Genomic DNA, 14,585 nt, shown 5'->3' on the forward strand with positions numbered 1-14,585 from the left:
AGAATTGCTGGGGGATGGGAACCGAACTGAAGAGATGGAGGAAGGGACAGTTAGCTCACAAATAGAGAAAGCTTGTAGACAATGCGAGAAGGAGGAAAAGCAGGTGATAGAGAAGGGATACGCTCAGACCGATGGTTTGAGATGTGTCTATTTTAAAGAACTCAGGAAATGTACAGCAGAAATGTGGCAAAAGTTCAGAGGATATTTGTGTGGTGTTCTGAATTGGTACATTCCAATGAGACAGGGAAAGGATGGTAGGATACAGGAACTGTGGTGTACAAAGGCTGTTGAAAATCTAGTCTAGAAGAAAAGAAAAGGTTACGAAAGGTTCAAAAAACTAGATGGTGATAGAAATCTAGAAGATTGTAAGGCTAACAGGAAGGAGTTTAAGAAGGAAATTAGGAGAGCCAGAAGGGGCCATGAGAAGGCCTTGGTGGGCAGAATTAAGGAAAACCTCAAGGCATTCCACAAGCATGGGAAAAGCAAGAGGATAAGACATGAGAGAATAGGACCAATCAAGTGTGACAGTGAAAAAGAGTGTATGGAACCGGAGGAGATAGCAGAGGTACTTAATGAATACTTCGCTTCAGTTTTCACTATGGAAAAGGATCTTGGCAATTGTAGGGATGACTTGCAGCAGACTGAAAAGCTTGAGCATGTAGACATTAAGAAAGAGGATGTGCTGGAGCTTTTGGAAAGCATCAAGTTGGAAAAGTCTCTGGGACTGGACGAGATGTACCCCAGGCAACTGTGGGGAGGTGAGGGAGGAGATTGCTGAGCCTCTGTCAATGATATTTGCATCATCAATGAGGATGGGGGAGGTTTTGGAGGATTGAAGGGTTGCGAATGTTGTTCCCTTATTCAAGAAAGGGAGTAGAGATAGCCCAGGAAATTATAGACCAGTGAGTTATACTTCAGTGGTTGGTAAGTTGATGGAGAAGATCCTGAGAGGCAAGATTTATAAACATTTGGAGAGGTATAATATGATTAGGAATGGCTTTGTCAAACGCAGGTCGTTTCTTACGAGCCTGATTGAATTTTTTTGAGGATGTGACTAAACACATTGATGAAGGAAGAGCGGTAGATGTAGTGTATATGGATTTTCAGCAAGGCATTTGATAAGGTACCCCATGCAAGGCTTATTGAGAAAGTCAGGAGGCATGAGATCCAAGGGGATGTTGCTTTGTGGATCCAGAACTGGCTTGCCCACAGAAGGCAAAGAGTGGTTGTAGACGGGTCATATTCTACATGGAGGTCAGTGACCAGTGGTGTTCCACAGGGATCTGTTCTGGGACCCCTACTCTTCATGATTTTTATAAATGACCTGGATGAACAAGTGGAGGGATGGGTTAGTAAATTTGCTGATGACACAAAGGTTGGGGGTGTTGTGGATAGTGTGGAGGGCTGTCAGAGGTTATAGCAGGGCATCAATAGGATGCAAAACTGAGATGAGAAGTGGCAGATGGAGTTCAACCCAGATAAGTGTGAGGTGGTTCATTTTGGTAGGTCAAATATGATGGCAGAATATAGTATTAATGGTAAAACTCTTTACAGTCTGGAGGATCAGAGGGTTCTTTGGGTTCGAGACCCTAGGTTGCTCAATGCTGCTGTGCAGATTGACTCTGTGGTTAAGAAGGCATACGGTGCATTGGCCTTCATCAACCATGAGATTGAGTTTAAGAGCCGAGAGGTAATGTTACAGTGTTACAGCTATATAGGACCCTGGTCAGACCTCACTTGGAGTACTGTGCTCAATTCTGGTCACCTCACTATAGGAAGGATGTCGAAACTATAGAAAGGGTGCAGAGGAGATTTACAAGGATGTTGCCTGGATTGGGGAGCATGCCTTATGAGAATAGGTTGAGTGAACTTGTCCTTTTCTCTTTGGAGCGACGGAGGAGGAGAGGTGACCTGACAGAGGTGTATAATATGACGAGGGGCATTGATCGTGTGGATAGTCAGATACTTTTTCCTAGGGCTGAAATGGTTAACATGAGAGAACACAGCTTTAAGGTGCTTGGAAGTAGGTACAGAGCAGATGATGCGGTAAGTTTTTTATGTAGAGAGTGGTGAGTTTATGGAATGGGCTGCCGGTGATGGCGGAGAAAGCGGATACGTTAGGGTCTTTTAAGAGTCTCCTGGATAGGTGCATGGACCTTAGAAACATAGAGGGCTATGGGTAGAAACATAGGAAACCTGCAACACAATACAGTCCCTTCGGCCCACAAAGCTGTGCCGAACTTGTCCTTACCTTAGAACTACCTAGGCTTACCTATAGCCCACTATTATTCTAAGCTCCACGTATCCTTCCAGACCCTATCGTTTCCACCTCCACCACCGCCACTGGCAGCCCATTGCATTCACTCACCACACTCTGTGTAAAATACTTACCCCTGACATCTCCTGTGTACCTACTTCCAAACACCTTAAAACTGTGCCCTCTCATGCTAGCCATTTCAGCCCTGGGAAGAAGCCTCTGACTATCCACATGATCAATGCCTCTCATTATCTTGTACACCTCTATCAGGTCATCTCTCTTCCTCTGTTGCTCCACCTATTTTCATAAGATATGCTCCCCAATCCAGGCAATATCCCTGCAAATCTCCTCTGCACCTTTCTATGGTTTCCACGTCCTTCCTGTAGTGAGGCAACCAGAACTGAGCACAGTACTCCAAGTGGGGTCTGACCAGAGTCCTATATAGCTGTAACATTACTTCTCGGCTCCTAAACTCAGTCCCACGGTTGATGAAGGCCAATGCACCGTATGCCTTCTTAACCACAGAGTCAACCTGCACAGCAGCTTTGAGTGTCCTATGGGTAACCCTAGGTAATTTCTAAAGTAAGTATGTGTTCAGCACAGTATTGTGGGCCGAAGGGCCTGTATTGTGCTGTAGGTTTTCTATGTTTCTATGTTTTTACAGTTTCTGGATTTAAGAAGTATATTTACTTCAGAGGGGAACACCCAGAACAAGCCCCATTTGCACATCTCATGGATAAGTAGAGATTGCTTTTCCAATGACCTGATCAATTTGAGGAATTCCTCCTTCCCGTTCTCCCATGTTCCGCTTGCTTCTCCTATCAGATTCCTTTTTCTTCAGCCCTTTGTTTCCTCCACCTCTCACCTCTTCATTGTCCGCTCCCCCACCCACCTTTATTCCCCTCCCCCAGCTCCACCTACCTCATGCCAGCTTCTACACATTCTCCTCCTCCTACCCTTCTCATTCTGGCTTCTGCCCCCTTCCTTTCCAGTCCTGGTGAAGGGTCTTGGCCCAAAATGTCAACTCTGTATTCCTTTCTGTAGGTACTGTTGGAGCCTACAAATGGCTGCTGAGGGGATTATTGGGTACTCCCTTCCACCCGTCGGAGATACTTACAGGAGCGCTGCGCATCCTGGGCCTTTCATCTGTCCAATAATCTCTTTGATTGCTTTCAGTGAACCTTTCGTCTGTCCAACAATCTCTTTGACCCCTTACCAACAGGCAGGAGGTACTGTAACATTAGGAAAAGGACTGTTAGGATGGGAAGCAGCTTTTGACCCCAGGCCTTGAGACTACCGAACTCCCTGCCCCCACCCAGGTCTCATCACACTTGAAGCACCAGTAGCGTAATACTGTTTACTTTTTAACTTGGGTCGTAATTACACCTCATTATTTGTTGATGTATTTGTGGTAATGTTGCTTTATGCGTTGTGTATGTGAGTTCTTTGTACGGCATTGTGCTTCTTGATCCAGAGGAATGTTGTTTCGTTTGGCGGTATACTTGTGTATGAATGAATGACAATCAACTTGAGCCTGATCCTGCTGAGTTCGCCCAGCGTATTGTGTGCGTTGACCTGACTTAATTTCCTCTGTCTCCTGCTGAATATTCATCACAGCCACTTTTTCAAAGTCTCGCAATGTACTAATCAGCTACCAGATTAACCTTTGCGATGTCACCTCAACAATGATGCGGCCTAGAATGCAAAAATATTTTGTAACTGTGAAACATTCTGAGCCCTTCCAAGGACCTGACGGGAGGAAAGCAGAGGTGCCTTTCCACATCTTCTGCAGCTTGTTGTGCCGACGGGCGGATTGGAGGCCTCTCAAGGTGGGGCGCCACAACGCACTACACTACACTTCAGGGCGTCATAGTTTGGAGTACAGTTCTGGCATCCTCCGTAACGTTTGTACGTTTTCCCCGTGTGTGAGTGGGTTTCCTCCGGTGCTCTGGTTCCCTCTCACATTCGAGGACATACTGGTTAGTCGGTCAATTGGTCATTGCAAATTGTCCCGTGAATCGGCTGGGTTGCTGGCCTGCTGGATCGGTCTATTCCATGCTGTACAGTATCTCTAAATAATAAAAAATATCATTATCAAAATAATCTACAAAGACCACAAATGAGCAAATACTGATAGCAACCATTGTGCAAAAGAAGACAAACCACACAAATACGAGGAAATCTGCAGATCCTGGAAATTCAAACAGCAACACACACAAAATGCTGGTGGAACACAGCAGGCCAGGCAGCATCTATAGGGAGAAGCACTGTCGACGTTTCGGGCCGAGACCCTTCGTAATAGATTTCAATTGGTACATTTAATGTCAGAGAAATGTATACAATATACACGCTGAATTTTTTTTCCTTCGTGAACATCCACGAAAACAGAGGAGTGCCCCAAAGAATGAACGAGTTAAAACGATAGAACCCCAAAGCCCCCCCAGCTCCCCCCTCCCATGCACAAGTAGCAGCAAAGCAACGACCTCCCCACCCCCACCAAGAACTCAAGCGTGCAAAGACACAGACTTGCAGAACCCCAAAGACTACTCGTTCACCTGGTAATTCGATATACCACAGGCTGTCTCTCGCTCCCTAATAATGGAAAAAGAGCTGTCCCCATTTCACAGTGAGAGGGGAGACATAACAAACAACTCACTGATTTATGATGTTAGGTCTGTTGCTTCACTTTTTCTGAGCTCTGTGCCTGGAGAATCAGCCCCAGAAAGGCACAACTCTCTGGACACACAACCTCCAGCAACTAAACTGCCGCTCCCGATGTTCTGTGTTCTCCTGCAACACTTCAGTCTGGGGCACTGGACGAGAATCAGCACATCTCCATGAACATCCGGAGCCCTGAACGTGCGCTCGCCTTCCAGGTCGTGTATTGGGTTATCGAAAAGCAGCCTGTCATGAGTCCCTGTGAGCGGGTCCCATTCCCGCAAAGAACCAAAGTCAGCGTGTAACTCCAGGTCAGGGTCTTCAAAAGAACGTTGAACAGGAAAAAGAGAGATATCAAAGATGGAAATAGAGCTGTTTCTGAAGATACAAGCAAAGGAGTCACCGTTTAGCACCATATTTAAATAATATTGTAAATATATTGCTTGATAAAGCATTCTTGTTCATTTAAATAATTAATTACGGGATATATGTAAAAGTACATGAATGGCATACGTCATCACGCCACCACATCATAACGGAGTGCCTCACGAAAGTAAAAATGAAACTAAGACACGTATTCCCTGCTCTGTGTTTCCTTTCAATTAATCGTGATCAACGGTGCCACAGTGTGGTATGCCAGCGGCACAGCCGCTGAGCGACAAGACCTGCATCGCGTGGTGAAGGCGGCCCAGCGAATTGTCAGGATGGAGCTCCCAGGACTGGACACCATCTATTCCAGCAGACTCAGGAGGAAAGCAATCAGCATAACCAGAGACACCATACACCCCGGCCACTCCCTGTCTGACCCGCTGCCGTCCAGCAAAAGGTTCAGGACACTAGAAGCCAGAACAAATAGACTGAGGAACAGCTTCCCAGAGCTGTGGCCTCCATCACACCACTCCCACAGAACAATGACTGAAACTGTGAGCACACTCATGCACACACAAGGACTCAAATACTTGCACTAATGGCACTTTGTGCATTATTGTGACATTTTTGTGCTGCTGCAACTTATTTTTCTGTTACTTATCTATTTGATACTGTTTTTCTATTACTGTCTTGTTTTTATCTAGCGCTTTATTTAATTGCCTGAGAGGAAGCCAAGCAGAGTTTCATTGTATCTATGTGTAATGACAATAAAGATCATTCATTCATTATATATATTCGAATTGATGTTAAATATATAATTTAGCAGTGATGACGAGTAAGTTTTAAACAAACTCGAGACGACTACTTACCGGTTCAAGCACAGTGAGACTTCCGAGTAAAAAAAATAACAGCAAGAAACAATCAATTAAAAAACAGAGCAGCACATGCTTCTTCAGGAAGGAACAGTTGGCCAAGTTAAACCAAAAAGCAGAAACCAGATAAATTCACGGGTTCATTATCACAGAATACCAGGTGATAATAATCATAAAAAAATCAAAAATGGCTGGCTATATTGGAAAGATAGATACATTTGATTTCACAAGATATTGTATACTGAGTGAATTGAGCTGTATTTTAAAGTAACTGGAATAGCTGATGAGAAGTGAGAGCCAACTTTGTTGATAGCATTGGGTGGAAGAGCGTATCGTATACTTAGAAGTTTGACTCACCAACCAAGCCAGCCAAACTGAACTTTGCTTTGCTGATATCACAAAAGTAATACAGGAACATTTAGAATTGAAGCCGTTGTTGATTCCAGAATGCTTTAGCTTTAATAAGTAGAATCAATAGGAAGGGAAGTCCTTTTCGATGTATGTGGCTAAATTGAAGAAGTTGTCTGAGCATTGCCAGTTCAGTGATAACTTAGTGATGGATTGAGAGATTGTTTAGTTTGTGGAATCTTACAAGAAACATTAAAAAATGTCTCCTACCTGAAGCACAACTTACATTTAAAAGAGCAGTTGAAATAGCTGTATCAATGGAAACAGCAGGCAGAGGCATAATTGAGTTGCAGTCAGGAATGAAAGTGAGCGTGAACAAAATTGCAATGTCTAAGCAGAAACAGGCCTGGCTGAACAAATTGTCTTACCGTTGTGACAGCGGCTAACGTACAACAGGCCAATGCAGCTATAAAGGCAAAGCTTGCAGAAAATGTAACAAAGTAGGACACATACAAAGAGCATTTTGGGCAGACAAAAATAAATGGACTGCACAGGGAAGAGAAAAAGATAAAAAGTCAAGTTGCAGTTTCAAAAAGAGCACTAATCTGCATGCTGTTGATGAAAAATCTGATAATGATGAGAATGACACTGGACTGAATAGCATTGAGATTTACAATGTGAAATTAACAAGTGACAAGCAATATGACTTACACCAGAAGTGAACGGTAAATTAATTAAAATTCAACTGGACACTGGCTCGGCTGTTTCAGTCATTCCATAAAATGAATTGGAACAGCTTTTCAAAGATTCAGAACTGAAGCCTGCAGAGACCCAACTGAAAACCTGTACTGAAGAAAAGTTAACTCCTGTGGGAATGACCTTTGTAACCATGAAGTACAACAACCAGCAGGTCACATTGGGATTGTATGTGGTAAAAACAGGAGGGCCAGCATTGTGGTGACGTGATTGGCTGAGAGAACTACAACTTGACTGGTGATCCATCCGCCATTTGCAAACCACATTCTCTGTAATAGAGTTAACTGAAAGCAAATTAAGAAAGGTACTGGATGATGCCACAGCTGTGTTCAAGGATGGCACTGGAAAATGGAAACATATCAAGGGTAAAATAATGTTAAATAAAAACACCACACCCAGGTTTTGCGAAGCTTGTCCATTTTCTTTTACCCTCCGTGATAAAGTAGTCAATGAGCTAGATCAAATGGAGACTGAGGGAATTGTTTCCAAGCTTGAATGGAGCTCATGAGCAACATCGGTGGCCCCGGTAGCCAAGAAGAATTGTTCTGTCAGGACCTGAAGTGATTTTAAGTCACCATCAACCCAGTACTGGAAGTAGACCAATACCTTCTGCTCAGAATAGAGGGTATCTTTGCAAACCTTTCTTGATGAAAACATATCAGTAATTAGACCTAGCAGAAGCCTACCTACAGATAAAGATAGAAGTAGAGTCCAAAGTGTTTCTCACCGTAAGCACTCACAAAGGTCTTAATCGTTAAAATAGGCTTAATTTTGGAGTAGCATCTGCGCCTGCACTCTGTCAGAAAAAATGAGAAGATTATGGGCTCAGAGCATGAATCAAGTATGAATTCCTTAAACCAAGCATCACTTACCATGGTCACACTGTTGACGCACAATACGCAAGTGTGCTGAGAAGAATTCAAGCAGTGGTGGATGCTGCTAGGTCCGTTGACAAAGTTTCTAGGATTTCTCAATTACTATAACGTGACCCTGCCAAACCTGGCTACTGTGCTTCACCCCTTGAACTTATTTACAGCAATTGGGAAGAAATGGCAGTGGACAAAGTTGTGTGAGGTCGCTTTCCAAAAGGTAAAGGAAATGGTGAAGTCGGACTCTGCACTCACACGTTATGACTCACATCGTACAGTAAGCTTTGCCTGTATCTTCTTGCCTTACGGTATAGGTGCAGTCATGTCCTATGTTATGAGTGATGGAAGTGAACACTCCATAAGCTATGTTCCCTTACTGCTGAAGAGAAAAATTGTGCATAGATTGACAGAGAGGTTTTGAATCTGGTTGGGGTGTAAAATATTTCAATCAGTACTTGTATGGGAGGGAGATTGTCCTCATTACTGATCAGCAACCACTAGCGTCCATTTTCAATCCACAGAAGGGTGTTCCACTGACAGCAGAGCGAATGCAGGGGTGGAGTCTGTTTGTGGGAGGGCACAACTACAAGACTGAATTCATGTGGACAACTGATCATAGAAATGTGGATGGATTGTCCCGTTTACCTTAGGAAAAAGAAATGTCTGACAGATTTACAAAAGGGGACACTCCCCTTGATGTGCTCTTCCTAATGCAAATCAAAAGACTCCCTATTATACAGAGATGATGCAAAGGGAAACCAGAAAGGGCCCCATACTTTGGTCAACATGGCCGCCCAAAATGGCTGGAATGTGCAGCAGAAGCTCCAGTTCCCCCATTTTTACCAGTGCCTGGATAAACTTGCCCCTGATGGAGGTTGCCTTATGTGGAGATTGAGAGTTGTTTTACCATCTATCTAAGCAGAGAGGAGCTATGTGCCGGTCATCTCGGCATAGTCAAAGTGATAGTGTTGGCTCAAAGCTTTGTCTGGTGGCCTTGGATAGATCAATAGATCGAGCAGATTGTCAGGCTCTGTTTGGGATGCCAACACACCAGGAAGAAAGGTGTCCAGAGCTGTCAGGAGCACTTCCTGCAGCCCCAGAGCCTGCTCCTACAACCACCACAGAGGAGGCACCAGAACCTGAGTTTGTTTCACAGCCACAGGTCTCACCTGCCAAGCAGAGTGATCCCACTTGTCAGGAAAGACAGTATCCCACAAAAGTAGCATGCCACCATGTTGTAAGCGCATACCTCAAAAAGAAAACTAAGACATGCTTTCCCAGCTTCATGTTTCCTTTCAATTGGTTTTATGCCTTGGAGTTCCAAAACATAATATCTGCTCTTGCTGGGATGGTGGTAGAGGCAAATACATCAGGGGCATTTAAGAAACTCTTAGATGGGCCCATGGAATTAGAAAGATTGAGGTCTACATAGGAGGAAAAGGTTAGTTTGATCTTTGTTGTCATCGTTAGTTTGCATCTGGAATTTCCAGTTGGCGGACGATTTCCCTCCACGCTGCCCTGACATATTGGGAAATCACGTATGTGGTTTCCCTTTGCCTTCTGCCGGGTGAGTTTAAAGAGATCACCATCTCTTGCAGTGGATGACCAGGACGTCTAAGTGCCTCGTCGTGCTCTTAGCGCTCCACCACGCCTGCTGGCCTGCCTTCTTGACCGTTGGACCATTAATTGGTCTCTTCCGCTTAATCTGCCATGGCCAGACTTCACACGCTGGGATAGGCAGATCCCCTACCTGACCGTGGGTTGAATACCCGTCAGCTACCCTCTCCTGGTTTGGCCCGTCTGCCGAGACGGTTTACCGGGGTGTGGCTGCTGCGCGTGTTACAGCTACTTGGAGCCACATGCGAGAGCTGAGCGCCAGGTGGGGACCAAAGGTAGATGAGCTGCCCTGAAAAAGGGCACGGCAGGCCCCCTCCCCACCAGAGGTGCTACCCCTCCCTAGACACCTCATACACCCCAGTTTGATCTTTAGAGTAGGTTAAAAGGTCAGCACAACATCATGGGCCAAGTGGCCTGTACTGTGGTTTACTGTTCTATGCTATAGATTATTATCCCAGTAACAGATGGTCACATGCTTTCTCTCTGTTGATAGCCAAAGGGATTCCGACGTTACTACAGCTCCCCATTGTTAATCCACGAGCAATACGGGTGTATCAAAGAGGTGATGCCTATTGGTAAGTAGTTATTCATTATTTGTAATGGATAGATTTATTTGTGTGGCTCACTGCTGCATTTCCTTTGGCTTTGCCAAAGCAGCAAATTTGCTGGATGAGACCAAGATTGGGGGTGTAGTGGACAGCGAGAAAGACTGTCACAGCTTGCAGTGGGAAATACGGGCTGAAAAGATGGCAGATGGAACTTAATGCAGGCAAGTGTGAGGTGTTCCACTTTGGGTGGACAAACCAGGGTAGGTTTGACAGGGTGAGCGGTGGGGCACCGATGAGAGTGGTAGAACAGAGGAATCTGTGAATACTGATCCACAGTCCCTTGAAAATGCTGTCACAGGTAGATAGGGTTGTAAAGAGAGCATTTGGCACATTGGCCTTCATAAATCAATGTACTGAGTACAGGAGTTGGGGTGTTATGTTGAAGCTGATTAACATGTCAGTGAGGCCTAATTTAGAGTATTGTGTGTAGTTCTGGTCACCTACTGACAAGAAAGATTAAATAAGGTTGAAAGAGTGCAGAGTAAATTTACAAAGATGTTGCCAGGATTTGAGAATCTGAGTTACAGGGATAGGTTGAATAGGTCTGTTTATTCTCTTTTGAAGCTTGTAGCAGTAAGATTGACCCAGTGTATGAAACTCTGCGGTTTGGAACCTCCCTGGCTCAAAGGTCCAAGAAGTCTGGCCCAGGATCAGACTCGCCTCCACACACTTCTGTAAGTAACCCATTGGGTAACAGCATGTGATTCATTGTTAAACTACTATTCAGTAACTTGGGCTTACCTCAGCAGAGAAACTAAGCCAGAAAAACCTCTTTAGGAATTTAGTTCCTTTGTTAATGGTTGATCTGCTGCAGTTTCCTGAGGTCTGGATGAAGGAGTACGGTATATCCCTCTAATTGTAACTACTCTGCATTGGCTTCCTGTGTTTTTTAGAATTGACTTAAAAGCTCTCCTACTTGTTTTTAAAGCTTTCAATGGTCTCGGACCAGAGTACATCACAGAACTGCTTTTGTTTTATAACTCCTTCTGCACTTCATCTTCTGCTGGTCTTTTAAATTTGAACAATCCCCCTCAAATGAAAATTGGCAGGTCAGCTCTTTGAACTTTGCTCCTAAACTGTGGGACTCAATACCAAGAACTGGAAGGGATTCAGACTCAGTTGACATTTTTAACTGCCAGATCAAAACCTGTTTATTTAACCTTGCTTTTATCTAGCATCTTTTTGTCTTTTATTTTCATGTTAGCACTTTATCTCACTGTAAAGTGCTTTGAGCTACATCATTTCTATGAAAAGTGTTTGATAAATAGGTTATCATTATTATTATTATTATTACTACCTACAGGCTATAGATATCTGGATATTGTGGGCTTTTGGATTTCTATCCAGTTCAAGTTTTCTGATACACTGAGCCAACAGTGAGCATATATTGATAGAATCTCAGAATCAGGTTTAGTATCACTGGCATACTGTATGTTGTGAAATATGATGCTTTGCAGCTGTAGTACCATGCAATATATAATAACAGCAACTATAAAATACAATAAGGATTATATAAATATAGAAATCATATAAATCACAATATTAGTGAAGAAAGAGAGCTGAAAAAGAAAAAAAAAACAAGTGAGGTAGGGCAAGATGCCGTGCTCTTGGGTGCAATGGCCACTCCGGATCCAATCAAAGGTGTATTTGTTCACCTTGTATATATTCCTTTACGATTGCAAGTCACTGCTGGATACTAAGAACATCAAGTACTGCAGGACTATCCCATCAGTGAGTTCCTCAATAGCGATGGAGCTGCACCTATTCCCTAACGTTGCTGTGTTGTCATCTGGACTTGCCATGTACGGTTGGCGGATGTGCAATGTGATTGATTGTATTGGACGTTTATATTGTGATCACAAGACCCTATTGGACATTGCTAATGTGGAATACTGGAAGTCCAGTTTACCGGCTCAAATTGGTGAGACCAATGACATTAGGGCTGTGTTGCCTCAGTTGTGGCGATGACTAGGCCAGGGCTGTGGGTTGCTTGCTGTAGCCGACCAGGACAGGAGATACTGAGACAGAGTGGGGCACGCTAGAATCCATACTTGGGATGTAGGCTGGTGTCTCCCATTGGTACTGCTCTCCAGTGTTTGCTCAGTGCTGCCCTCGAGTGTCTGTTAGGTGGAAGAACAAGCTTGACCAGGACAACTTACCATCAATTCTACAGTCATGCCACTCAGGTCTATGATTTTTTTCCTTTGTGACTGTGTTTTTCTGACATTTTAACCATTTGTGCTATTTGTGTTATGTGTAGTGTGCTGTTTGCTGTTTGTAATGTGTTCTGCACCTTGGCCCCAGAAGAATGTTGCTTCGTTTGGCTATGTTCTTATATTGGTTGAATGGTAATTGAACTTGAATTCCATTGGTTCATTGTCCATTCAGGAATCTGATGACGATGGGGAAGAAGCTGTTCCTAAAACATTGAGTGTGTGGCTTCAGGCTCCTGTACCTCCTCTGTGATGGTAGCAATGAAAAGAGGGCATATCGTGGGGATGAGGGTCCTTAATTGATGGATACCACCTTTATGAGGCATCATCTTCTGAATGTGTCATTGCTGCTGGGGAGGCTAGTGCCCATGATGGAGTTGACTGGGATTGCAACTTTCTGCGGCTTTTTCAGATCCTGTGCAGTGGCCCTCCTTAGGTAACCAGTTGGAATGCTCTCCGTGATACATCTGTAGAAACTTGCAAGAGTCTTTGGTGATACAACAAGTTGCCTCAAACTCATAATGAAATACAGCCACTGCTGTGCCTTCTTTGCGACTGCATTAATATGTTGGGCTCAGGATAGATCTTCAGAGATGGTGATACCCAGGAATTTGAAACTGCTCACCCTTTCCACTGCTGATCCCTCGACGAGAACTGTAGTGTGTTCTCTCGACTTCCCCTTCCTGGTTCACAATCAATTCCTTGTACTTATTGATGTTGAGTACAAGGTTGTTAGGGTTAGGGTTAGGGTTAGGCCACTCAACCAGCTGATCCATCTCACTGCTGTGTGCCTCCTCATGGCCACATTAGAAAGGTTTTAAAGCCCCTTAGTTTATCCCTGCATTCAATGTGAGGTTGAGGGGAGACACAATAGAGATTTATCAGGTGTTTGCGAGTCCATGAGTGCAGTGGAAGCTGGAGCCTTAGGGTAGGCTTGAACAGAGTCTGGAGGACTGTCTGCATGTGTGGGTGGGTGGGAGAGAGGAAAGATTCTTTTTGCTGATGTTGCTTCATTACTACTGTCTGCTGATCATTTTGAGCATGCTATATTGCAACAGAATGTGTGGTGACACTTGCAGGCTGCGCCCAGCATATTCTTAAGGTTGGTAACGCAAACACGTTTCACTGTGTGTTTCAATGTCCATGTGATAAACAGATCTGAATCTGATTATGAGGATATAGATGAGAGTATCTTTCTCCCCTGTGGTCCAAAATGTCTAATTCTAGAAGGCATGCATTTAATGTGAGAGAGGCTAAGCTGAAAAGAGATAGCAGGAAAAGTGTGTTGGCACAGTCTGGAATATATTGCTAGCGTGGTACTGGAGGCAGAGACATATGATTGATGTGTTGAACAGTTTCATGGATAGGCACAGGAATGGCAAAGAATAGAGGAAGAGGATATAAATATATATATATTTATTAATTATTTAGAGATATAACACAGTAAATGGTCTTTCAAGTCAAGTCAACTTTTATTGTCATTTCGACTATAACTGCTGGTACAGTGCATAGTAAAAATGAGACAACGTTTTTCAGGACCATGGTGTTACATGACACAGTACAAAAAACTAGACTGAACTACGTTATAAAAAAAAACACACAGAAAGCTACACTAGACTACAGACCTACACTGGACAGCATAAAGTGCACAAAAACAGTGCAGGCATTACAATAAATAATAAACAGGACAGTAGGGCAAAGTGTCAGTCCAGGCTTCGTGTATTGAGGAGTCTGATAGCTTGGGGAAGAAACTGTTACATAGTCTGGTTGTGAGAGCCCGAATGCTTCGGAGCCTTTTCCCAGCGGCAGGAGGGAGAAGAGATTGTATGAGGGGTGCATGGGGCCCTTCATAATGCTGTTTCCTTTGCGGATGCAGCGTGTAGTGTAAATGTCCGTGATGGCAGGAAGAGAGACCCCAATGATCTTCTCAGCTGACCTCACTATCCACTGCAGGGTCTTGCAATCCGAGATGGTGCAATTTCTGAACCAGGCAGTGATGCAGCTGCTCAGGATGCTCT

The 14,585-nt window shown here is 44.0% G+C and overlaps 1 protein-coding gene across 1 annotated transcript in view; it reads left to right on the forward strand.

The window, feature by feature from the left end:
- Positions 1–14,585, forward strand: part of stac (SH3 and cysteine rich domain) — a 158,407-nt gene that overhangs the window by 93,541 nt on the left and 50,281 nt on the right. The window contains exons 4-5 of the mRNA XM_073041282.1: positions 10,240–10,321; positions 10,919–11,028. Of these exons, the coding sequence (XP_072897383.1) occupies positions 10,240–10,321; positions 10,919–11,028 (192 nt within the window). The remainder of the gene's footprint in view (positions 1–10,239; positions 10,322–10,918; positions 11,029–14,585) is intronic.

The sequence above is a fragment of the Hemitrygon akajei genome, chromosome 1 (genome assembly GCF_048418815.1).
Source record: "Hemitrygon akajei chromosome 1, sHemAka1.3, whole genome shotgun sequence".
Lineage (NCBI taxonomy): Eukaryota > Metazoa > Chordata > Chondrichthyes > Myliobatiformes > Dasyatidae > Hemitrygon > Hemitrygon akajei.